The sequence below is a fragment of the Sorex fumeus genome, unplaced genomic scaffold (genome assembly GCF_029834395.1).
Source record: "Sorex fumeus unplaced genomic scaffold, SorFum_2.1 ptg000053l, whole genome shotgun sequence".
In the NCBI taxonomy this organism is placed as follows: Eukaryota; Metazoa; Chordata; class Mammalia; order Eulipotyphla; family Soricidae; genus Sorex; species Sorex fumeus.
The window spans coordinates 2,529,802-2,554,500 of record NW_026606110.1 but is presented as its reverse complement, the minus strand read 5'-3'; the positions used below and the strand labels follow the sequence as shown (position 1 = coordinate 2,554,500).

Here is a 24,699-nt window from a genome sequence, read left to right as displayed (position 1 = left end):
TCTGCACTGTCCTGTCCTGCTTCCCCTATGACTCTAGGGCTCACATGCCCCTCACACGTACCTCACATGTGACTGGCCCGGGTGTGATCCCTGCCCACCGCTGTACCAGGGGGAGGTTCTGGAGTCTCTGGCTCCATCATGGCTTGGAGTTGTCCCTGAGATCAGTGGGTCCAGGAACAATCACCTTCTTGGGCCTTTGCATTGACCTACTGTCCCAGAAAGCTACTGAGAGTTGGCTGGGAGTGCCTGAAGCGTTTTTTTTTTCTTTTTCTTTTTTCTTTTTGGGTCACATCCAGCAACGCTCAGGGGTTGCTCCTGGCTCTGTACTCAGGAATTACTCCTGGCGGTGCTGAGGGGACCGTATCAGATGCCAGGGATCGAACCCGGGTAGCTGCGTGTAAGGCAAATGCCCTACCCATTGTACTATCACTCTGGCCCCCAGATGTGCTTTGGAGACCACCGTTTTGGGCCTGTTGAATGTTGCCTCTTATTGTGTGTTGCTCACATTCCAGACATCTTGAGAAGATGAAGAGACTCTACCTGGTGAGCAACGGAGAGCGCTACCTTTCGATGGAGATCTTAACCAAGTTTAAACTGCTTGAGGGATCTCAGTGGAATGAGGAGCATTTAACTAATATCCAAGTGGAGGTGGTTAAACCTTTACTTCTGTATTGGTAAGAAAAAGGACATGAATCAAGGTTGGTTCAGGGAGAGTACAGTGGGCAGGTTGCCTGCCTTGCATGGGGCTGATGCAGGTTCAGTTGATCCCTGGTACCACGTGTGGTCCCCTGAGTTCTGCCAGGAATAAGCCCTGAGCACAGAGGAAGGAGTAAGCCCTGACACCACCAGCTGTTGCCCCCAAACTGAAACCCAGAGTTAGTGGCTTTTAAGCACATGCTCTGTATGTGGGTGCTCTGAGTTTGGTCCCCCAAGCACTAGGCCATTGAGTCTCCACCTCTCCCCTAAAGTTAGGGACTTTCATTTTTCTTAGTCTAGTCACGTTACATCTTTTTTTGTCTTATGAACATGTCATTTTTAGGAATTTATAATAACAAGATTATTGTATCTTTCTTTGGCCTTCATTAAAGTAAATAACATTTAGATAATTGGACTGTATGGGAGAATAGCACAGTGGGTAAGGCGTTTGCCTTGCACACAGCCGACCCAGGTTCGGCCCAGGTTCGATTCCTCTGCCCCTCTCGGAGAGCCTGGAAAGCTACTGAGAGTATCTTGCCCACACGACAAAGCCTGGCAAGCTACCCGTGATGTATTCGATATGCCAAACACAGTAACAACAAGTTTCACAATGGAAGCGTTACTGGGCCCGCTCGAGCAAATCAATGAACAATGGGAGGGACAGACAGACAGACATGGGAGAATTTCAGTCCCTTCTAGAACTGGACAGAACTGAAGCTCTGGGGTTGCTTTATAAGCACCATTTGATTTCGATTATTCACGGGTAGTTTATCAGATTGGTGTGTGTGTGTGTGTGTGTGTGTGTGTGTGTGTGTGTCTGTGTGTGTCTGTGTGAGTGTATGTCTGTGTGTCTGTGTGTGTGTCTTGTGTGTGTCTATGTGTGGTATGTGGTGTGTGTGTGTGTGTGTGTGTGTGTGTAAAGAGTTACTTGTAGCTCATATTATAGTGTATTGTCTCTGAGCATTTTGGAGCTTCCTTTCAGCCCAGCGCTGTGCTAAGGGCACAGGTATGAGGAGGACTTATGACTAGTTGTCAGTGTCCACTGAAGAAGCAGAAGGCAAGGCAAGGCAGAGGGTGTGTGGGATCCAGATAAGAGGTGATACCCGCTTGGAGTACGGCCTCAGCGAGGAAAGAGGTTCACTCAGAAAGGGGTGCCCCCGAGGGCAGAGAGCCACTGGATGGCTGGGGTGAGCCTTTTCCAGGTCACCCAGGCTTTCAGCGTGGCACTCACTTGGCTTCCTTCACTTGGCAGATGCGGGCACACTGTGTCCGTCTCCTGTCACTGCTCTGGCCGCCTCCCCCAGTCTGTCCTCCAGATTACTTCCACGTGTTGGACGTTTTTGGTAGAAGAGGTTGTTTCTTCTTAAGATATATCGAAAGCTGTAAGTTATGCTCTCATGGACCTTTTTAGCACCCACCACCCAGCTGAGTAAAATATTGCTAAAATATGGCTGGAGAGATATTACACTGGGTGGGGCCCTTGCTCACGGTTGACCCTGGTTGTATTCCTGGCATACATGGGGCAACTTGAACCCCTCTGGGAGTGACCCCTGAGCACAGAGGCAGGAGTAAGTCCAGAGAACAGCGGGGTGTGGTCCCAATAACAATAACCCCCAAAAGACCGAACAGGGAAAAAAGTGGAAATTACCAGAAACGGGGCCCGGCCTGACTTGAGGTGAGCCGGCAGGCTCCCCTTTTGGAGGCGTGAAACTTGCACGGCCTTTTTCCTCACTTCATTTTTCCTTTGTTTTCCCTCTGCCCAGGGCTCCTCAATTCTGTATCACCCACTCGCGTGCCACCAAGATCGCCAGTGCCCAGCTCAAGTTCTGGCACATTCGTCAGCAGAAACCCAGGAAAGACGTGGACCCCTTCCCACAAATGGCAACGCTGCTGCCCTTACGGCCCAAATCTTGCTTCCCTCGGATAGCGGGGATGCAGGTAGGGTTGGGTGGGGTCCGACCATCTCCTGACAAAGTTCACAGGTCCTTGATGGCATGACTTGCTCAGGGGGGTTTTGGTCGTTCACATTTCTTTTCAGCTTCACTTTTATTTGATTGATTTAATTTTGGGTGGTTGTGTATGCTGCAACAATTAGAATAAGGAAAGCTGGAGTGTGTGTTTTGCAAAGTAGCCCAAGTGCTGCTTCAAACGTGTGTGATCAAAAAAAAAAGAGAGAGAGAGAAAGGGGCTGGAGTGATAGTACACACAGTAGGGTGTTTGCCTTGCACATGGCCAACCTGGGTTCGAGTCCCAGCACCCCGTTTGGTCTCCTGAGCCTGCCAGGAGTGATCTCTGAACACAGAGCCAGGAGTGAATAAATTTCAAAAATTAGTCCTTGTACCTCTGGAGTCATTAGCCCTGAGATTTTAAAATGCCATATTCAAGGCTCTTTCAGGGTTAGGAGAATGAGACCCATCATTGTTACTGGTATTTGGGATATTGGGGACAGACACCACGGGGAGTTTGCCAGACTCTGCCGTGTGGGCAGGTCACATTTGGCAGCCTGCCAAAAGCTAAAAAAAAAAAGGCAGTAATTATCATTTTACAAAGGAAGATGAAGAAAGATAAGGGGGCAAGTCTGAAACAGAGCCGGCAAATGTATGGCACTTCAGCCGAGAGCTGCAGTAACTGTGGTTGGATCTGTGTCGAAAAAGGAAGAGCTCAGTAGTCTTGACCCTTCTAGGTGTCCTAGAATGTTACATGTGATGGGTCACAGCTGATATCCATTATTGTTTTATATCACTTTCAAGTCTCCCTTGTCCCGGGAGTGTTTTAGAGGTGACTCAAAGTATTTTCTTCACCCCAATACAAATAGGAACCAGGCTTCAGCTGATGGAGGCACCTGGTGTGCAGTACAACCTCTCAAGTCTCTGAGTCACTTTGTAAAGTCAAGGATTGGACCTAGAGCTGAGTTTCCCGATCTCGCCGGAACCTCGGAGCTAGACTCTTCTTTTACTTCTTGTTTGGGCCAGCGCTGGGGCTCAGTCCAGGGCCTATAACGTGCAAGGCAGCTACTGTGCTGCTGTGTCCCAGTTCCAGGGCCAAAGTCACTCAAATTGGTGGCTTGAATGGAGAACGGGGCTCTCATCTGGTCCCTCTCAGCTGGGCAGCTGTGGAGCATGTGAGGACAGATTCTCGGGCCCTCCTGCCCCGCAGGGTTCAAGGTCAGCAGTAGGCCCGGACACAGTGGCGTGTCTAACGTGGTCTCTCCTGCGTAAACCTTTGCCATTGGTCTGGGCACTGTGTCTGAGGGGGTGTCATTTTGGTGCCCTCATGGAATCCCCTTTGCCCCTGGCTTCCCCACTGTTGTCCCCGTGGTCATTGAGCGTGCCACACTGTTGAGGAATCTGACCTCCCCGCATCCCGTGGGGCCCAGTCACGAGGCAATACACACCTCAAAGGCGTGCTACAGGGAGAGGGTGACCTGCTAACAAGTCAGCAAGAACCGTTTCCTCCAGAAAATCCTTCTCCACTTCCACCACCCGCAGTGATGGGCCTCAGGACTCACAGACAAGCCTCTGGTCGTTGTTGTCTCATAGTCTAAAGTGCTGCTGCCTTTTAGTCTGCTGACTGTGTGGAAGCTAAAATTTGAACAGCAGAACATTTGGTGTGTGTGTGGCGGGGGGGGGGCGGGGGTTGGAAATTGGGAAGCATAAGGTGGACAAAGCAGACCCACAGAGCTGTGCTTTCATCTCCGTTTTGCTCACGTTCTCCTTTATTATCTCCATTTTTTTTTAAAGAAAGAACAACCCAGTGCAGTACAACCTCCCAAATCTCCCAGGAAGTCACTTGCACCCAAAATAGCAACTCGAAAAGCTTGGAAGAGTGAGGCTTCCTACCAGCCCAGGATGTCTATGGATGATACGATTGAAAGAGAGTAAGTAGAGCTTTTATTTTTTGCAATAGTTGGATTTTATAAGAGTTTAAACATTAAATATACATGAAAAAGTAATCTTTTCTCTTTCTTGTGGTGCCAGAGAAGTACACTGATTTTGTAGAAGTTTCTTATATTTCAGTGGTGGGTATTTGAAGGTTCTGCTTCCTATACACACGCTTAGAGACGAATCCCAGGGGTGGGCAATTTCCAACAGATCAGTACCTCTGATGTGTGAGAGCCCAAAACCCCTCAGGAGACTACTCTGTGGCTCTGTTTGGTCGATTCAGTGTAATTCAATGTTTCCCTAACTTGAAAACTCCCAATAATTGTGTCATTATTTCCTATAGCCTATTATTTTGATCATTTGGGTTATATGTTTGTCCACACATTCATTTACTCTCTGCACTGTGGTGTATTTTCAAATGGGATTTCCCCCGCCCCCTTTCATTCTGAATAAAATATTCTTCAGTGTTAATGTGGTATAGGGCCTGCTGGTGAAGGATTGTTTATTTGATCATCTTTAAATTTTACTTTCTCTTTTGGAGTGGGGGGCTTCCCAAGCAGTGCGTGGGGGACATAGGGGCCTCCCCACAGCAATCCTCAGCCAGCTGGGTCAGGTTTCTTATGAGGGAACAGGAATACTTTGGTGCTTGGCCCCTGGCATGCTGGGGATTATCTGGGCCACCCTGGTGGTGCTTGAGGCCTCCAGTGCTGTCTTTCTGGGGGACTCGGTGATGCCAGAAATTGAACCAGGGTTAGCCACATGTAAGACATGTGACTTCACTCCTGTAACATCTCTCCAGCCCCCTCTTCTTTTATATTTTATTTTATATTTAAATGAAATTCACATGATGCTTCACCAAGTTAATTATGTATACAGTTCAGTCATTTTTTAAAACTACAGGAAGTTTTCCAACCATTTACCACCACATAGTTCAAAAAGGTTTGATCACCTCAAGAAAGACACTGTATATTGGGGGTATGACCAACTCTTCCAGCGGGGGGGACCCAAAGAGCTAGGGAGTGTGCCAGGGATTGGCACCCTGGCCAGCCTGGCAGTGCTCAGAGCACCCCCCCCCCCAGGGATGCACCAGTGATGATTGAGGGACCCTATGGTGTTGGGGATCAAACCAGGGTCAACCCATATACAAGGCAAGGCAAGGAAAGCACCTTAACCCCTCTGGCCCAAGGCAATAGATATTTCTATTTTCATTTGGTAGCTGACATTTTTACCGTATTTATTATCACAGTTTCTTCCTGGAGGTTTTAGATTTTTTTGGAGTGTAATAGCAGGCCATCTATAGGTACTGGCAGATTTAACTGTTCTTTTTTCAATTTGGATGCCTCTCTCTCTCTTTCTCTCTCTCTTTCTCTCTCTCTCTCTCACTCTCTCTCTCTCTCCTTTCTCTCTCCTCCTTTACCCCTCCCCCTTGCTGAATTTCTTTGGCTGGAACTTCAAACCAATGCTATATAGAACAATAATGACCAGAATGGGGGAGTCCATATCTTGTTCCTGGTCTTTGTAGAAAAGTTTCAGTGTTTTACCATTGAGTGAGATGTTAGTTGTGGGTGTGTTATGTATGTGTCTTATTATACTGGGTGCGTTTCTTTTTAAAGGTCAGTGGTTGTAGTGTACTGAGTGGGAGATGGGGGGGGGGGCTGTGGGGCCATGGCCTGTGGCTGCCTTGTAGTGTGGGGCCTGTCGGCCCTGTCCAGCAGGAGGAGGGGATGGAGCTGGGAGGCTACGCTTACAGACGTGAGCTAAGTGGGTACACTGGGCGCATTATTTTCACGGAGTTAGCACAGGGATGACTTGCGCTCTTCTTGGAACTGACCCACAGGTCTAGGGCAGGGAGAGAGGGTCCCGAGATGGTGCCTAGTATGGCCCTCTCAGTGAGATTGGGCGACGTCACCAGCTTGGCACCCACTGGCGTTTCCTTCCCACGAGTCAGCCCCATCTTTTCTTGCTTCTTAGGCAAATTCTACAAAATGGTGAGTGGCCACTGTCACACTGGCATCACTGCTCTCTCTGAGCCCTGTGTGTGGTCCTGCGTCCTGCTCTGGGTCCCACCTCTGCCCTCTGCTTCCTACTGTTCAGGGACTGTTTCTAACTTGCCCTGAATCCGGAGACCCTGGGGACTGGTCTCCACTGTGTTAAGTTGAAGGACTGAGGCACTGCAGATCACCCCAATCACAGTACTCCCCTGCCTGCCTCAGGGCGATGTTTCAAACCTTCAGACCCTCTGCCCCAATCCCCCTGGCCTTGAGGTGTTTCTTCCTGTTCAGAATTTCTCAGTACTGCCTCTTGGGGGTGCTTTGTTATGAAAGCTTTGTTCGGGGGGCGTCCAGGCCTGCTTCTGGGTACGTGAAACCCTGCTCCCTTGGCATCCTGGGGAGGGGGAGGTCAGGGACTGGCCCTGTCCCCCTCCCGATCCATCACTCCACGTCCTTGTAATTCAGGCCCAGGTACACAACAGAACAGAGCAGAATTTTTCATTTGACATCTTTCACCGACATATCTGAGTGCTTGAAGCCCCAGCTGGAAAGGAGATTTACTTATACGGAAGAAAATGTGGTAAGTATTTTGAGATAAATTTGGCTGATAAACATCTCGTGAATTAGGGGTTTTTTTTGATGAAGCAAGACAATCTTTATTGAAACCTATTTTATTTTATTTGTTATAAAATAAATAAACTTATTCATCAAGATAGTCTTTATTGAAACTTACTCAGAAAGATGTGAGGGGAGAACAAGGGTCTGAGAGGCTATTCCAGAGTAGAAATCGGCAAACGAGAACAGAGGAATTAGGCAAGATGAGTGTTCAAAGGGCACCCGGGATTGAAGATCAAGCCAATTCTAGAACATTTTTATTGATCTGTCATCATATTTTTCTTTTAAACAAGACATTTTATTTTCTTTGCTAAAGGATTTTGATGCAAACCTATCATAGGCTTTCCTTGCACAGAGCCAGGTCATCCCGCCCTCCATCCATTTCTGCTTTTAAACCACCCGTGGTCTGCGTTTCAGCCTGGTGACAGCGCACACACAAACAAAGGGTCGAGTAATTTTACTAAAATTTTAATATTCAATAAAAGTGTTTGCTATTACATTCCGGAGAGAGAATTTTTAAGAGGCAGAGTGTGTTTGCTTTAATATCACAATCACTGTCACCCCATTGTTCATCGATTTGCTCGAGCAGGTGCCAGTAATATCTCCATTCATCCCGTCACGTGCTAGTGTAGCTCGATGGCATATTGGGGGCTCTTTCAGGGTCAGGGGAATGAGGACCATCATTGTTACTGTTTTTGGCATATTGAGTACACCATGGGTAGCTTACTAGGCTCTGCTGTGCAGGCAGCATACTCTCAGTAGCTTGCCGGGCTCCCTGAGAGGGATGGAGGCATTTGGAGCAGCCTTTAATCACCTTTACAGGTGCTCCCAGTCAGGCATGTATGTGGGCAGGGTACTCTCGGTGGCCTGCTGGGTTCTCTGAGAGTGAGAACTATTCAATAAGAGGTTGCGTGGCCGCAAATTTTATTTTTTTATTGCTTTAATAATTTGGATTTAATACACCAGTTCTAAATGGAAACTACACATTTCCTCAAGATTCTTCTGTGTCTTGTTTGTTTGCTTTTGGGTGCTGGGGATGGAACCCGGGGCCTCCTGTATGAGGAATCCTACGATTTTCCTTCTGAGCTACATTCCCAGCCCTGTATCTTTTCTAAATTGAAGTACAACTGCTTAATAAAATCTCCCAAGTATTAGGTGTGTATCTTTTTAAATCAGCATATGCTCTATAAATAGTTCACCACTTAAAATGTAGTTCTGTTCTTCACCACGTAATAGAACCCTTTTACTCAGTTCCCTGGGAGGGAGTGATAGCACAACGGGTAGGGCGTTTGCCTTGCACACAGCCAACATGGCTGACCCGAGTTCGACTCTTCTGCCCCTCTCGGAGAGCATGGCAAGCTTCCGAGAGGATCTCGCCTGCACGAAAACCTGGCAAGCTACCTGTGACGTATTAGATATGTCAAAAACAGTAACAACAAGTTTCACAATTTGTTGTGAGATGTTACTGGGGCCCGCTCGAGCAAATCAATGAACAACGGGAGGACAGTGCTACAGTGCGACTCAGTTCCCTACTGAAGGTAACTTCCCTCCATTATGTTCAGTAACCATTAGTTTAGTCTGAGAGTCTGAATGTTTGTTTTTGTTGGTTCACTTATTTATTTCCCTGTGCACTACAGATCAGTGAGATCATACTGTGTGTTTCTCCTTCCAGTTTAGTTCACTGAACCTAATATACTCTTATTTCCATTCATGTTGTTGAAAATGACAGAATTTCTTTTTAATAAATATATGAACATAAATATTAGAGTAGTACTCCATGGGCTATACATGCCTTTTCTTTGGTTAAGGATTATGTTTAGTAAGACCTCCAGGACCAGCCACCACCATGCTGAGACCACTCTCCGCACACATGAAGGTACTGGCAGAGGGACAAAGCCACGCGGGTTCCGGGGCCGAGATCTCCAAGCCTACTCGAATTGGAGTCAAGCATCCTCCACCCAGATCCTCCAAATTCCAGTAGGCGGGGGTCACACCCACCACCTGGCCCCCTGGCGCCGTGTAATCCCATCAACGGCCAAGACTCAGAGACTACAAAATGCAGCTCCCGGAACCGCACGGCCACATTCGCGGCCGCGCGACATCTTATCAGAACATCTTTTTATGATATCTCATTATCTCATTCCTACTCTGGACAAACTTGCAGGCTATCGAATGTAGCCTGCCCGCAGGGCAGAGTCTGGCAAACTCCCCGTGGCGCACCAAATATGCCAAATACCAGTAACAATGATGGGTCTCATTCTCCTAAAGAGCCGTGAATATAATCTCAGGGCTAGGATGAAAGAGACGTTACTGGGGCCTGCTCGAGGCAATCAACGAATATGTTTAGTAGAAAACTTGGCAGTCCCAATTCAATCTGAACACTTATAAATAATTTAGTATAGCTATTTATCTTATTTTAAGCAAACTGTACTCCTTTTCTTCCAATTAGTGTATTTTTCCCACTAAAATAATGGTTTTCCCCTCCCCCCATTGGAGAACACCAATGGTTAAACACTATTAAAGCATTAATTAGTAGGTGAGTGGAAGGGTGCTGAGAGACAGTACAATGAAGAGAGAGCAAGATCCTTACTTTCATTAACCCTTAAATTGCTCATGCTCCATATTTTGTTTCTCTTTTGTGTGGGGGGCAACACTCAATGGTGCTCTGGGGCTATTCCTGGCCAGATGTTATCCCTCCCTGGAGGTGACAGGAGGGAACCAACCATTTATTTGAACCACATCAGCCTGGTACAAGGCAAGCACTTTAACCCCTGAAATATCTCTTCAACCCCTCTATTTTTCTGAATCTGAGGAAGAAGTCAGAGTTGCAAAATCCAAATAGCATAGAGTTATGTGAATGAAGAGGTCCCCCTTCATATTTTGGAGTCCATCTTGGGCTTGGAGAGTTTGCCAGCGTTCTGTGTTTGAGGAAGAGGAGGCTTGCCAGCACCATTAGCAGATCAGCCCACGAACGGCAAAGTTTTATGGGAACTTCTGCTGCCTCCTAGACTCAGTGGACCATGACCTGTCCAGAGGGAAATGCCCCTTGGGACAGTTAATGAGCAGCGTGGTGAGTCTCGGGGAGAGTGAGTCCTTTTTATAACTCCCTTGTTGCTATGATAGCAGCTCCTCAAGGCTAAAAAAAAAACAGTCAGGGAGGAGGATGGAGGCCCACCAACAGAGATTTGGCAGTCTCCGGAAATGCTATCACTGTTCCTGCAGTATCACACAGATAACTGAGGTTGGGAAGTCTCTTCAGCGTTCACTTTGAAATCAGGCCGGTTTCCCATAGAGTGTCTCTGCCTTGGCTCCAGAAATGAATCTTATCTGACAGTCAGATGCAAGCAGACTGCCTTGATTACATGTAGGCCTACAAATAAAATCACCCAGTGTGCAAAGGACAGCCTCCAGGTCTCAGGAGAAAGCATGGTTGTGCAAGGCCATAAGAAAGAAAGAAAGAGCAACAACAACAAAACAAGGGACTGTGTTTCAGGGTGGATAATGGCCTTCTGTTTTGTTCTCCAGGCTAAAACCTTGGTGGAAGATGCCCTTGGAGGATTTAACATGGAGAATTTGTTGCAGTCTTTGTATGTAGAAACTCGAGCTGGATTTTTCTTTACTAAATTCTGCGAAGATACTGGGAACAAGGTAGAAAAAATACTTCAAATGATGCTTCTGCTTTGTTTTAACTCCATTTTATAGCAAGAGAAGTCTTAGACAATAGTGTTTGGTGTTAACATTTCTACCTCCTCTGGTATAGAAATGTCACTCTAAATATGTTGTGAAATGTAAACAGCTCAAGTATAATTCTCTATCATAGGGCTGGAGCGATAGCACAGCGGGTAGGGCGTTCGCCTTGCACGCGGCCAACATGGCCGACCCGAGTTCGATTCCTCCGCCCCTCTCGGAGAGCCCGGCAAGCTACCGAGAGTATTCGATATGCCAGACACAGTAACAACAAAGTCTCCAATGGAGACGTTACTGGGCCCGCTCGAGCAAATCGATGATCAACGGGAGGGCCTTTACCTTTACCTTTCCTTAGTTCACTATCATAAGAAAATGACTAAGAGAAGTCAAACACCGGTAAGGAATTTGCTTCCATTTTTATCAATGGTTAATTTTCATATAACTTACTTTTCAGCGTAATCTATTTTATTTTACTAGTATTGGGAGCCCATGCCCAGTGGGACTGGGGGGTGAGAGGCGGGTAGTGCTGGGATCAAGCTCAAATGCTGCGCCTGTGCTTGCATCCGTGAGCCACATCCTTGGGCCCCTTTCTTTATTTTAAATTCAGAAAGGATTTTTATATAACTCAAACAATTACAAATAATAGCAAGTAGTGGCAAATACGTTTCCAGCAATTTATGTATTAAAAATTATTGTTAAACTTTGGAGTCACATCCAGAAGTGCTCAGAAGATATTCCCTCAGAAGTTTCAATGCCCTGAGGTTGCTCCTGGAAGTTCTTGGTGGGGGTAGGGGTGGAGTCATAGGCCAGGGATCAAACCCAGGGCTCCCGTGTACAAAGAGTGTGCTCCAGCCCTTTGAGCCCTGTGCCATTCCCCCAACCGATCTTCAGCTTCCTAGGTTATTACCACAAATGGCCTTCATTGTGCTAAAATGAAAAGTATTTAAGGGGTCCCATGTGTGGGGTTCAGCTTTGATGTTCTTTTGTCCAGATATAGCAAAGTACCTTCAGATTTTGATCTAGTGCCAAAAATATGTGCTACCTTTAACCACTAACTAGTATGTTTACTATTTTAATGACCAATTATGTGAGAGCCATACATTTAATTAAAGCAAAACTTTAATATTTGAGTGACGGTATCAAGAAATATATTGTACATTGCCCATTTGTGATGATAGATGACCTCTCTTAAATTGAGCCTGATTTACAGCAACACTAAGGAACTAAGCCATTATTTATGTTTGAAATGAGAGCTTTGCTGAGCTTCCTGGATGGGGTGGTGGTAATTCATGTGTTTTCCTCATCCACAGTTGTGGAAGAACAGCGTGTACTTCTGGTTTGATCTCCAGGCTTATCATCAGCTCTTCTACCAAGAGACACTTCAGCCTTTTAAAATATGCAAGCAAGCCCAAGTAAGTAGTAAATAATTTTGGTTCAGCAAGAAACTGCAAGGACAGAGGTCAGTGAAAATCCATGCCCTGCACCAAATTGGAGAAATCAGGGGCACAGGAAGAAGGCAGCATTAAACTCCCAGTTAACCCCGACCCAGGTCACTTCAGCAGTGTGTTCTTTTATAATCTTATTTGTGGCTTCTCCTGTTTTATCTGTTACTTGGTTCATCTCTCTCTCTCTCCCCACCACCACATTCTCTCTCTCTCTCTCTCTCTCTCTCTCTCTCTCTCTCTCTCTCTCTCTCTCTCTCTCTCCCTTCCTCTCTCCCTCCTCCCTCTCATTAAAGCCTTTTCCGTTTGGTTGTGAGTGATTTCAGAGAGAGCTGGGGCAGGGAGGATGGGGGACGGAGGACTTTCAAGGACCCCAGAGGGATGAGAGCACAGACCAGCACTGATTTCTGAACTTTAGCAGAAACCAACTATGGAACAGTCCAGGACTGGGGACCTGTGGGGAGAAGTGGGAGGCTGAGTGTTGTCGGTCTTTGCAGCCGAACTACCTACTATACCCCATCTAAGGCAGACACTCAAGAGATGGGGAAAGGAGAACCTCTCAAGGGCCATCCTGGAATCCAGCAGAGGAAGCTGAAAGAGGAGAAAATGACAAGAAAAGAGGACACAAGGAAATGGAAACACATCCCTTGCTCATGGATTGGAAAGATTACTATCACCGAGGTGGTAATACTGCCCAAAGCATTGTACAGTGCAATCCCTACGAGGATACTTATATCACTTTTCAAAGAATAGGTAAGACACCCCTGAAATTTATATGGAACAAGAGTCCTCACCACACACCCAGAGTATCTAAAGCAATCCTTAGGAAAAATAATATGGAAGGCATCAATTTCTCTGACTTCAAATTTCTCCAACTTCAAACTTTACTACAAAGTGGTAACAATTAAAATAGCATGGTTCTGGAATAAAGACAAACCTTCAAACAAAAGTAATAGGATTGAATAGAATAGAATTTAATTTTGAGACAAACCCTCATTAAATGAGACAGATCATTAAATGATCATTTTCGTCTTTGATAGCACTGTAACACTGTCCTCCCGTTGTTCACTGATTTGCTCAAGTGGGCCCAGTAACATCTCCATTGTGAGACTTGTTACTGTGTTTGGCATATTGAATATGTCATGGGTAGCTTGCCAGGCTTTGCTGTGCGGGCGAGATACTCTCGGTTGCTTGCCAGGCTCTTTGATAAGGGAGTAAAAAATATGAAGTGAAGCAAAGAAAGCCTCCTCAACAAGTGGTGTTGAGAAAACTAATCAACTACATGCAAAAAGAAAAAAGAACTCAGACCTCTTCCTAATGCCATGCACAGAAGTCAAATAAGGATGAATTGAAGACTTTGATATCAGACCTGAATCTAGAAGGCACATAGGGGAAAGTGTAGGCAGAACTCTCCATGACATTAAAGCTAAAGGCATCTTCAAGGATGAAATTCCACTGACCAAGAAAGTAGAAGCAAAGACAAACAAATGGGACTACATTAAGTTAAGAAGCGTCTGCACCTCAAAGGAAATGATCACCAGGATACAAAGACGGTCCATGGGATAGGAGAAATTATTTTCCCACCACTCATCTTATAAGGGGTTACTATTAAAGATATATAAGGCGCTGGTAGTACTTTACAAGAAAAAAATCCAACTCCATCAAAAAATGGAGAGAGGAAATTAACAGACACTTCCTCAAAGAATATAGATGGCCAAAAGGCACATGAAAAAAATTTCTGCATCACTAATCATCAGGGGGATGCAAATCAGAACATCATGAGATATCTCACACCACAGAGACTTGGCACGCATCAAAATGTACAAGAACAACTGGTGCTGGAGTGGATGGTGGGAGAAAGAAAGTCTCATTCACTGTTGGTGAGAATGTTGACAGAGTCAACCTTTCTGGAAACCAATATGGACATTCCTAAAAAAACTAGGAATTTGACCCAGCAACTCCACTCCTTGGAATATACCCCAAAGTCCCAGAAACAGAACGGAGAAAAGACATTTGCATACCTATGTTCCTTATGGCTCTATCCACAATATTCCTAAACCTGGAAACAACCCAAGTCCCCAAGAATTGAGGCCTGGATAAGGAAACTATGGTATATACACACAATGGAATACTACATGGCTACTAAGATCATGAAATTTGCTACTACATGGAGGGAACCAGAGAGTCTCATGACGCATGATGTTAGTCAGGGGGAGAGAGAGACCTAGACAGAATGATCTCTGTCAAATGTGGGATATATAAAGTAGCGTAATAGTGGAGCAATTAATACCCAAAGACAATGGAAACAAAGAACTTGAGCAAGCGTATTCAGTAGGAAATAAGTTGCCTGAGGGGGCTGGGGGTGTGGGCAACACTTATGGTGGAGGAAGCATTCAGGGGGGAGGAGGTGCCAAAAGGTGGTCAAATGTTACCCGTTAAACCCTATCAGTAACCGTACTGTACACCACAGTGCAGCAGTGCCTCTCACTGGTGGGTGGGAGGCAAATGTGGGTGAGGAGCATTGGTGGAGGAGGCGGACACTGAAGGGATTGGTGTTGAAACAGTGGATGCCTGAAACCAAATCATGAATATCCTTGCAGTCATGAATATTTTTAATTTGATGGTGATGAATTTTTTTTTAAATGAAGAGAGAAGGAAGTACTGAATTTTCTGCAAAAGGGGGCAGTGGCCTCTTTGGGGGAAAGGAGGGAAGAAAGGGGGAATAAAATCGAGCTAATTGATCTTTCCAGACTTTCATCTTTAGGTTATGATCTTTTCTGGACAAATCACCAGTGATTTCTGTATCTTGGCACACCACTGGCTCTTGCAATCCGGCGGTTCCAGAGAGCCGCCCCCCTGAATACAGCATGGGAGGTTGGTTTTGCTGTGTTGGCTATTGCCTTTTGATAATCAGGACTCAGGGAGTTGTTGTTCCTTCTATGCTGCTTCCTCTGGCATGACTGACTGCTGGGTTCAGAGCTGCATCCTCGTGCTGGTGACTGGAAGGGGACCAGCCTCAAGCTCAGTTCAGGCCAAAGGAGATCATGCCACGGTATCATCTGACTTGTCCACAGCTCTCCTGCTTGTTAATCCCTCATCTGTCGTTCTCTCCTTATTCTTACCCCCTCTCCCCCTGGCTGCCAAAGTACCATCCAAACTTGACTGATGTTTCACCACTGCAAAGCATCCTCCTTCCCAACCTTTCAATCAAGATGATCATTTTGTTGTTGTGATTTCGGTGCAAATGTGGAAATTCTGTTTGAGCTCAGGAGATGGATTCATTCATAGTACTGGGATATTTGGCCAGTTAAGACCGACTGTGAAACAGAAAACAGTCTTTTTGAGTTATTCTGAGATAGAATTTTCTGTTTGGGTATTATCAAGGCCTGTAATAGCACTATAGCGGGTAGGGCGTTCACCTTACACTCGGCCAACATGGCCGACCCGAGTTCGATTCCTCCGCCCCTCTCGGAGAGCCCGGCAAGCTACCGAGAGTATTCGATATGCCAGACACAGTAACAACAAAGTCTCCAATGGAGACGTTACTGGGCCCGCTCGAGCAAATCGACGATCAACGGGAGGGCCTTTACCTTTACCTTTTACCTGTAATAGCACTATAGCACTGTTCTCCCATTGTTCATCGTCCATAGCGTCTCCAGTTGCATCAGTAGCGTCTCCATTGTGAGACTTGTTACTGTTTTTGGCATACCAAATATGCCACGGGGAGCTTGTCAGGCTCTGCTGTGCCAGTGGAATACTCTCGGTAGCTTGCTGGGTTCTCCGAGAGGGACAGAGGAATCTAACCAAGGTCGGCCGCATGCAAGGTGAACACCCTACCCGCTGTGCTCTAGCCCACAGCTTTAAAAAATTGAAAAAAAAATTTTTTAGTCACTCTTATTTACAATTATACAATAACGTCAACGTTAGGGTTTCATGAGTACAATATCCCAATGTTAGAGTTTCATTAATACAATATTCCAATTCCACCAGTGTGTGTGTTTCCCACCTCCTTTGTTCTCTGGTTCCCTCTTAACTCCTTCCTCTCAATGCCCTCCTTCTCCTTTCCAAACCCCATGTCTCGCTGCCATGGTGAGTTCAGTTCTGTGGCCCAGTTTTTAGGTTCTGTTGCTTTTCACCTTCTGTTATTCCCTTACTATGCTTCTTTATATCCCATATAATAAGCTTTTCATCCTTCTGAATTATCTTTTGGAGTCAAAGCAGACTGGGAGGAGGGAAATTTTAGGTTAAAGCTTTGAAGGTTAACAGGGAGGAGCTAACCATGTTATTTTAAAAAATCTTGTTGCTTTTTTGCCTCTATGGTTACTTTAGTTTTTGCTGGTTGGAGTATGGTTTAAACTGTTTTCGGTTTTAATTACCCAAGAATTATTTACCTACAGGTAAAAGAATTATCTCTAGTACTCTAATCCTGTGGATTTGTTTCACACAAGGAAACACCATTTATTTCTTAACAATAGATTGAATGCTGGGTAGGATTTTCTTCCAGGGTTGGTCTATTTACAGTACAGATCTTTGGCATGACAACGCCAGGAGCAAAATAGAATCAGCTTACAATGTCTTCAAGTTACTGTGAGTTTGATTATGGGTTTTTTTTTCTTTGTAACTTTATTTAAACACTGTGATTTACAAAGTTGTTCATAATAAAGTTGTTTTGGGCATTTAGTGTCCCAACACCAATCCCACCACCAGTGTGACCTTCCCTCCACCACTGTCCCCAGTTTTCCACACATTTTCAAAGCCTGCCCCCTTAGCAGACATGCAATAATTTATTTTAGATTCCTTGTTACAACAAAAGGGCAAATGGAATTAAAAAAATAGTCCAACAAAGGAAAATTTGTGAAAACTGTTACATCTCATGTGGTGTTATTAAAGTCATTGTCCAAGGATTCACTGAGCTGGTTGTTGATCGTTGAGCCTTCTGTGTTTTTGTTTATGGAGCTTCATGAGCTTCTATGCTACTTTCCCATCTAATTTGCTGTGCTCCTCCTGGGTTGTCAGTATTGTGGAATTTGGAAGTGTCAAATGTGGCCATATACTCCAGGAGCTCCAGGTACTGTAGAACTGAGATGACACTTGGCCTATCCCCCCATGACGAGGCTCCTGAGTTTTTAGCTCGAAGACCCATGTACCTGGGAGTTTCATTGACTTGGCATCTCTTCCAAGGCTGATCATCTGCTTTTATAATGTTTTTATACATCTGCCAAGCGCTTGGGTAGACCAAGGGTTAGTTCCATGAAACTTTCATGCATGTTTTTCTACTCCAGGGAATACATTGTTTATATTGAAGTTTTCTTGTCTCTGCAAGTATTGCAGGAATATCTGAAACGGTAGGTTTTTCTTTGGTGGGGGCAGCGTTTGTGGAGGGGGGATCAGTGACAGGGATTTCACAAGGCTAATCTTGGTCCAAGAGTTTGAATTCTGTTCTTGGTCTCCCTGAATTGCATGGCTTCCAGGGTGAATGGTACAGTTAGAAGCCAATAGAAATAATCTTGGCAAGAAGGACAGAATGCATCTCTGTGGAAATCATACTGCAGAGAGAAAGTCTTTGACTCTGGCCCAAAGGTCTGTAGCACGTGGTGACCATACATGCTTTTTTAAAACAATTTAGAAATTTTTAAAACTGAATCACTGTGAGATATACAATTACAAAGATAAGGTTTCAGTCATACAATGTTCCAACACCCATCCCATCACCAGTGTACATATCCCACCACCAATGTCCCAGTTTCCCTCTCCTCTGCCTGCCTCTATGGAAGGCACCCCCTCCCTTCCTTTTGGGCATTATGGTTTGCATTATGGACTATCATGTATATCTCTTTATCTATTTTCAGCACTCAGTTCTTGCCTGGGTAATCATTTCCAATTATCATTGTCATATCACATCATTGTGGTTCCTTCATGGTCCTAGCTGCCCTCTGCTCTCCCCACACTTGCTTCCAACCATGTGCCAGTCGTCCTGGCCCATTTCTTCTGTTCTTCGCATACTTCCTTTTTGAATGAATGTTTTTCTGTCTTGAGGGCATTTACCCCAAAGTGATCAATTCTTAATTTTTTGAGGAATGCCCATATTGTTTTCCAGAAAGGTTGGACCAGTCGACATTCCCACCAGCAGTGAATGAGGGTCCCTTTCCCCTGCATTCATGCCAGTTCTATCAATCTTTAACAGTTTTAAAATGCCCACCGACATGGACAGTCTTCTATGAATCTTCATTCTCTTCTCCAATAGTTAATATTCTGGCACTCTTCAGTTTCACTCCACCATGCATATTTCCATGCCGTTTCTCTCCTGAACTCTACTTCTTGTCTTATGTCTTAAAGGCCGTCTTCATCACCTTTGCAGGCTCCATTTTGCACATTTCTTCCTTCCCCTTGCTTTCAGATCACACTGCTTTCTTTGCATTAAGTTTTGGAAATACAATCTATACAGCAACTTTTCTACAGAGGCACAAGTCTTAAGTCATCTATTTTATGCTGTCATTGATAATTTTGTGGGAAATAGAGTTCTAGGTGCCCTTGTCACACTCAGCACCGTGTCGCTATTCTGCTGCCTTTCTAATTTCTTTATTTTAATTTTTTTCCTTTGATTTTTGGACTACACATGGTGGTGTTCAGGGCTTATTCCTGGCTCTACACTCAGAAGTGACAAGGTTTAGGGGGATTGAACCCTGATGGGCTGTGTGCAAGGCAAGTGCCTTACCTTTTGTACTGTCACTCTGGCCCCAGTAAGTATTTTTGGGGGGGTTATGGCTTTTAAGCCACATTCAATGATGCTCTGGGCTTACTTCTGGCTCTACAGTCCAGGATCACTCTTGGAAGTGCTTGGGAGAACTGTATAGGATGCTGGGGGTCAAACTCAGGATGGCTGCATATAGGGCAGCCCCCTACCTGTTGCACTATTTCTCCTGCCCCCTTATTTTTAGATTCCTTGTTTATTTATTTATTGAGGTGGGAGGGATCCTCCCAAGCTGGACTCAGGATGTCTGGAGACCATTCGGGTCATAAAAAGCTCATGTGTAGGTCTGCGGTGCTTTAGTGCTCATGCATAGTGGTACAGTGATGGGCTCAGGTGCATGCTCAAGGCACGTGCTCCAGCTCTGGGACCCTCCCCCAGCCCTGCCTCCTGGCCTCTGTTGCTGGTAATAGAGTCTGAATTCTCTCCTTTGAGGGCCTATCACTTGCTCCGTTATCTTTATGATCTTCTTTTTGCTGTTCTGTTGTTCACCTCCTGCATTGTAACAAATATTTCTGTGGGCTCTAAGTTCCGAGATCTGAGGAAATACGTCTGTCATTGGTTCTGGAGAACCGTCAGCCATTGTGTCTTGCAGTTAATCCTGATAGGCTGAGTGATGCTTTGCATGCAGGAAGCCTCGTATGAACCTCAGCACCATATGGATCCCTGAATCCCCCCTCTCCCTAGCACAGGATCCGACTAGCCCCCAAGCACCACCAGGTGTGGCCCAGCCACTTCCTTCACAAATAATTGAGTTATCCTGAATTCTTTCTGTATTCTGTCATTCTGGATTCCCTGCATGTTCGATATTTGCAAGAAGCCTATTCAATTCTAATCTGTACCTCTCTTTCAAAATTTCCCAGTTTTTACTATTGGTGATATATGTTATGTATCAGACTTGGTCAATTTCCTCTGATCTGTTTCCCAGATCATTGGTTATTTCTTCAGCGTAGTTTTAGTCTGTTAACTAGCCCACCCTGTTGAGTTTAAACATTTGGGGAGCTATATTTTTTTGTTTGATTAATTTTGTGTACATTTTATTGTTAGATATTCTACTTGAGTTTCTCAAGTCTTCTTGATTTTTTTTTCTTTTTTGGGTCACACCCAGCAATGCTCAGGGGTTACTCCTGGCTCTGCATCAGGAATTACTTCTGGCAGTGCTCGGGGGACCATATGGGATGCCGGGGATTGAACTGGGTCAGCCGCGTGCAAGGCAAACACCCTCCCTGCTGTACTATAGCTCTGGCCCCAAGTCTTCTTGATTTAAAAAGAGTTTTTCTTTTCCTTATTTTTTCATGCTTTTAAAATTCTTTTGTGCTTGAGCATTTCGGGCATATTGTCTATAGTTGTGCTATGTACAGCAGCATCATGTGGTCCTTGTAAGTGGGGCTTCACATGGGGCTTCACAAAAGGGCTTCAGCCCTTTTTCCTAGCTTCTGTGAATCAAGGGTGTTGGGTGCGGTTCTGCTGGGTCCCCCTCGCCCCCCGCCCCAGCTGTGGCTGTTTACTCCAGCCTGTGGGCACAGGAGAGTGAGCAATATTGAATCCCTTATGGCTGCCAGATGGAGGGACTTGGGTTTCTGCTGACAGCCACAAGTCCTCAGCAGCTTATTATTCTTCTTTTTGGGGACGGGAGGGGGGAGGCTTGGGTTGGAGGGCATACCCGGCAGTGTTCAGGAACTACTCCTGTGCTCAGGAATGATTCCTAGTGGTGCTTGGGGAACTCTGCGTGGTGCCAAGGTCCAACTTGGGTCAGCTGCATGCAAGGAAAGTGCTTTCCCCCTTGCCTGTCTCTCTGGCCCAACCCCCTTCGTCTTTGTGCCAGGTGGCCCCCTCCAGCTGGTGGTGCCAAACCAAGACGGCAGTTTGTCTCTCAGCAAAACAGGCCTTGCCAGATTATGTCACGCAGCAGCATAAATCTCGTCAGCACTGCTGGGATTTGTTGGTTAGAAACAAGCCGTCCATTGCTAGGGAAGAGTGATCGCCAAAGGGCCTGCATATTGGGAAATGCACTTTCGGGAGTCCGGTACACTGTGGTCTCCGGGATTCGGCAGGTGCTTCTCTGCAGAACCTGCTCTGCTCTGGTTCTGATTCTGCCCACGTGGAATGTCTTCCCTTGTGTATTTAGCATTTTGAGATATAGGACCGTAGCGAGGCTTTTATCGCTTTACTTCTGCTAGGCGTGTGTTGTTGTTGTTGTTGTTGATTTGTTGGTTTTTCCCACACTTGGCAATGCTCAGGGTTTACTCCTGGCTCTGTGCTCAGAGATCACTCCTGGTGGGACCATATGGGAGGCCAGGGCTCAAAGCCAGGTCGGCCTCCTGCAAGGCCAGCACCTTAATCTCTATACTATCACTCCAGCCCATGGGCACATTTTTCCAGGCTACTTTCCCAGCCTGGGGTTTGTTATGAATCTGGTGTCGCCTTGAGAAATTACCCATGTGGTTGTCGACTCACCGTCATGTAATCTTAGGGGATGTGAGACTCTTGCCATGAGTCAAGGTCCAGGCACAAGAGAGCCATACTGTCCTTTGAGTTGCTGAGTATGTTCATGTCCCGGTCCCTCTGAGCTACTCTTTCACTTTGTCCTTGCCATTTCAGAGACCTTGGTGCTTGCCTGGGCCTCATGTCACTTGTCACCTCTCAGGCGTTTGTCTCCTGTACTCTGGTGTTCATAACACATTAGTGTGCACTCCCTCAAATAGAAGAAGCCTGACTCCCCTGTTCTATTTGGGTTTGGTCCTCTGGCCGACCCACCCACTCCTCACAATGGCCCACATCAGAACTGGATGGGTTCTGGCCCCTGGGCAGTTCCACGGCTGGCACCCCCCGCCCCCAGCTTTCTGACAATTTGGGAAGCCTCAGGCCTTGTGGCCTCTTATTTCTCTCCATCCCACAAATCCTGCATATGTTAATCCCAGGACTATGTGTTCCCATGTGGCGAGACGGACAGAGACATGAACAGGATAATGCAAAAGCAATAGAAGTTTTATTCCAGTTAACTGGGGTCAACCATCTCACCCACAGAGTGGTCTCTTGATAGCGACCCCAACCTTTAAGTGCAAGCAGTTTATATAGGGTTTGATTTTATAAGCAGTACATGCCTTATTGTTTCAGAAAAATCTTACTTAGTTACCAAACAAAGGTGTTTTGGCAAGTGTCTAGGTAACAGTGGTCAGGCAATAGTCAAACAATAATTTCCAATAACAGTTTGTGGTTACATAAGCTACTCGTTCCTTACATTTAACAAAAGATAACTTCTGGGGCATTTTAACTAAGCATAGTGATCGATTGAGCCCATTTATTGGGCCCAGGAACTTCCCAGGTAGGTTCAGGTTGGCTAGTTATGCATTATTTCATTGCTGGGAAACTGAGACTGTTTCAGTTCCAGGAACTGAACCTGAGGCCTAGCTGATTTTGCCGATTTCTGCCACCTGTCATGGCTTCAGTTTTGCCCTTACACGTACAGCTCCCCTCACATCCCTCTGGACAGGGGACTCTGACCCTTACATCATCCTGGTGCCTGCATCTCATCCTTTCTGCCTTCCTGCTCTGCCTCCCCAGCCCAGAGCCATTTCTGTTCCCTGTTAAGTGACCTGAGCTCCACCGGGCGGGCCCAGAGAAAGTTCCTGCCTACCTAATAGATATACCAGTATATCTGATAGCTCCAAATACAAGGTGCTTTTGTAGAAATGGGAAATCAGGACCAATGGGAGAACTTTTAACCCAGGAATTCTAAGCCTATTCTACTCAGCCTGGAATGTTTCTGTTTCCTCCAAGCCCACGGATGAGACATCTCATCCATTAGGGGTCCATGCTGAGGCACCAAGGCACCCAGGGTACAGCAGCCTCACCCTAGCACCTAGGAATTTGCTTTTTGGGGGCAGAGAGAGCTGTCCCCTCTGTGGGGAGAGAGCTGAGCAAGGCACCAAATGGTCCCCTGGTCCCCTGAGCACTGCCAGGAGCTACCCCTGAGCCCTGCGCTTGGAGTAGGCCCTGAGCTCTACCAGGCGTGGGCATGAGACAACAATAGAAAATTGTGCTTTTCCAGAGTCTTCTAGAAAAACCCAGAAGGGACCTGTAGGTCTCCACTCAAGACATTTTCATGGTTTTGCTGATGTTTTTGGAAGTGATCAGACTACTTTAAGTGACCCAAAGCCCACAGAATCCCTTGGAAAGGTGTTTTAAAGAAGTGGGGTCATGTTACTTTTTCTCTGATTGTGAGCTTTTCTTCACACACTGTCATCTGTTTCCTGAGATCCTTAGTTCAAAGGTTCCCAAACTTAACTGACCTACTGCCCCTTTTCAGGAAAAAAGGAAAAGTCACTCAGTGACCCCCAGATCTACCTTGTTTAAACCTGTGAACAAAGGAGCCCCCAATTATAACCCCCCGAAGTTACTACTGTACCACCATTGATCCAGTGCCCTATGGGGCAGGGGTTCCATGGAGTTTGGGAGACGCATGCTTAGCTCCTCCCCTTCCAAGGCCTTTCCTCAAGGTGTTCATGCTGAGCCTTGCTCCTCTGGGCTGCGGGGCTGCTGACGGCTGCCGCTTTCTCCCCATCCCTGGCTGCAGCAAGAGGCACCACACGCTGTTTCCAGGCAGATGACCTGGCATCTGTCAGCGTCCTCCTGGGTGTTGGCTGCACAGAGGTCCCCAGCTCTTTGGTGCCACGTGGGCACTTTCCGCGCCGTGGGCTGCTTCTTGAGGGCCAGCAATGACCCAGCAATGGCTTTGTTGCTGGTTTGTTTTTGTTACCAGAGTGATGGTGTCTCACACGCTACAGGCTGGGATTCCTGAGCCCTGGGATACCCAGCACCGACTCAGCAGGCCCTTCCCTGCACTCTGCTTCGGGGCTCCTGTGCGTGAAGCAGGTTTGAGAACATCAGGAACCACCTGCCACCTGGCATTCATTTCCCTGGTTCCTGATGTCTAGGTTTTAGGATTGAGAATAATGGATTGTGAACCCATGCCACGGATTCAAAGATCTTCCTCGAATTTTCTTGTTTGGGAAAATTTAAATCCCTGGCATATTTTTTTCTTTCTTGTTTTTGGACCAAGCACTCACGGCTTACTCATGGTGGGCTTGGGAGACCACATGGGGAGCCGGGCGTCCAATGCAGGCGAGCTGTAAGCAAAGGAAGTGCTCTCCAGGCTGTGCTGTCATTCCAAATCTAAAAAAAAATTTTAAGCCGTAAATGTCATTAAATCTGACAGCCAGGCATCATGAAATTACTGCTTACTGCTTTTAATTGAGTTGACTATTAGGTGCTGTGGTCATTTTACTTGGATGATTTTATTTTATTTTATTGCTTTTTGGGTCACACCCGGAAGTGCACAGGGGTTACTCTTGGCTCTGCACTCGGGAATTATCCCTGGCAGTGCTCGGGGGGACCATATGGGATGCTGGGAATCGAACCTGGGTCAGCTGCGTGCAAGGCAAACGCCCTACCCGCTGAGCTATGGCTCCAGACCCGATTTTATTTTTATAAATAAGATACTTTATTTCAATGCCGCAGCTTACAAAGTTGTTCATAATACAGTCGTTACAGGCTTTGGATGTTTGAACACCAATCCTCAAGTGACCTTCCCTCCACCACTGTCCCCATTTACCAAACCACCTTCCAGACCTGCCCTC

At 46.2% G+C, this 24,699-nt stretch overlaps 1 protein-coding gene across 1 annotated transcript in view; it reads left to right on the top strand.

The window, feature by feature from the left end:
* RGS22 (regulator of G protein signaling 22) overlaps window positions 1–24,699 on the top strand; it is a 151,803-nt gene that overhangs the window by 65,878 nt on the left and 61,226 nt on the right. Inside the window, exons 14-19 of the mRNA XM_056124946.1 lie at window positions 513–674; window positions 2,460–2,634; window positions 4,437–4,573; window positions 7,034–7,148; window positions 10,709–10,831; window positions 12,181–12,282. Of these exons, the coding sequence (XP_055980921.1) occupies window positions 513–674; window positions 2,460–2,634; window positions 4,437–4,573; window positions 7,034–7,148; window positions 10,709–10,831; window positions 12,181–12,282 (814 nt within the window). The remainder of the gene's footprint in view (window positions 1–512; window positions 675–2,459; window positions 2,635–4,436; window positions 4,574–7,033; window positions 7,149–10,708; window positions 10,832–12,180; window positions 12,283–24,699) is intronic.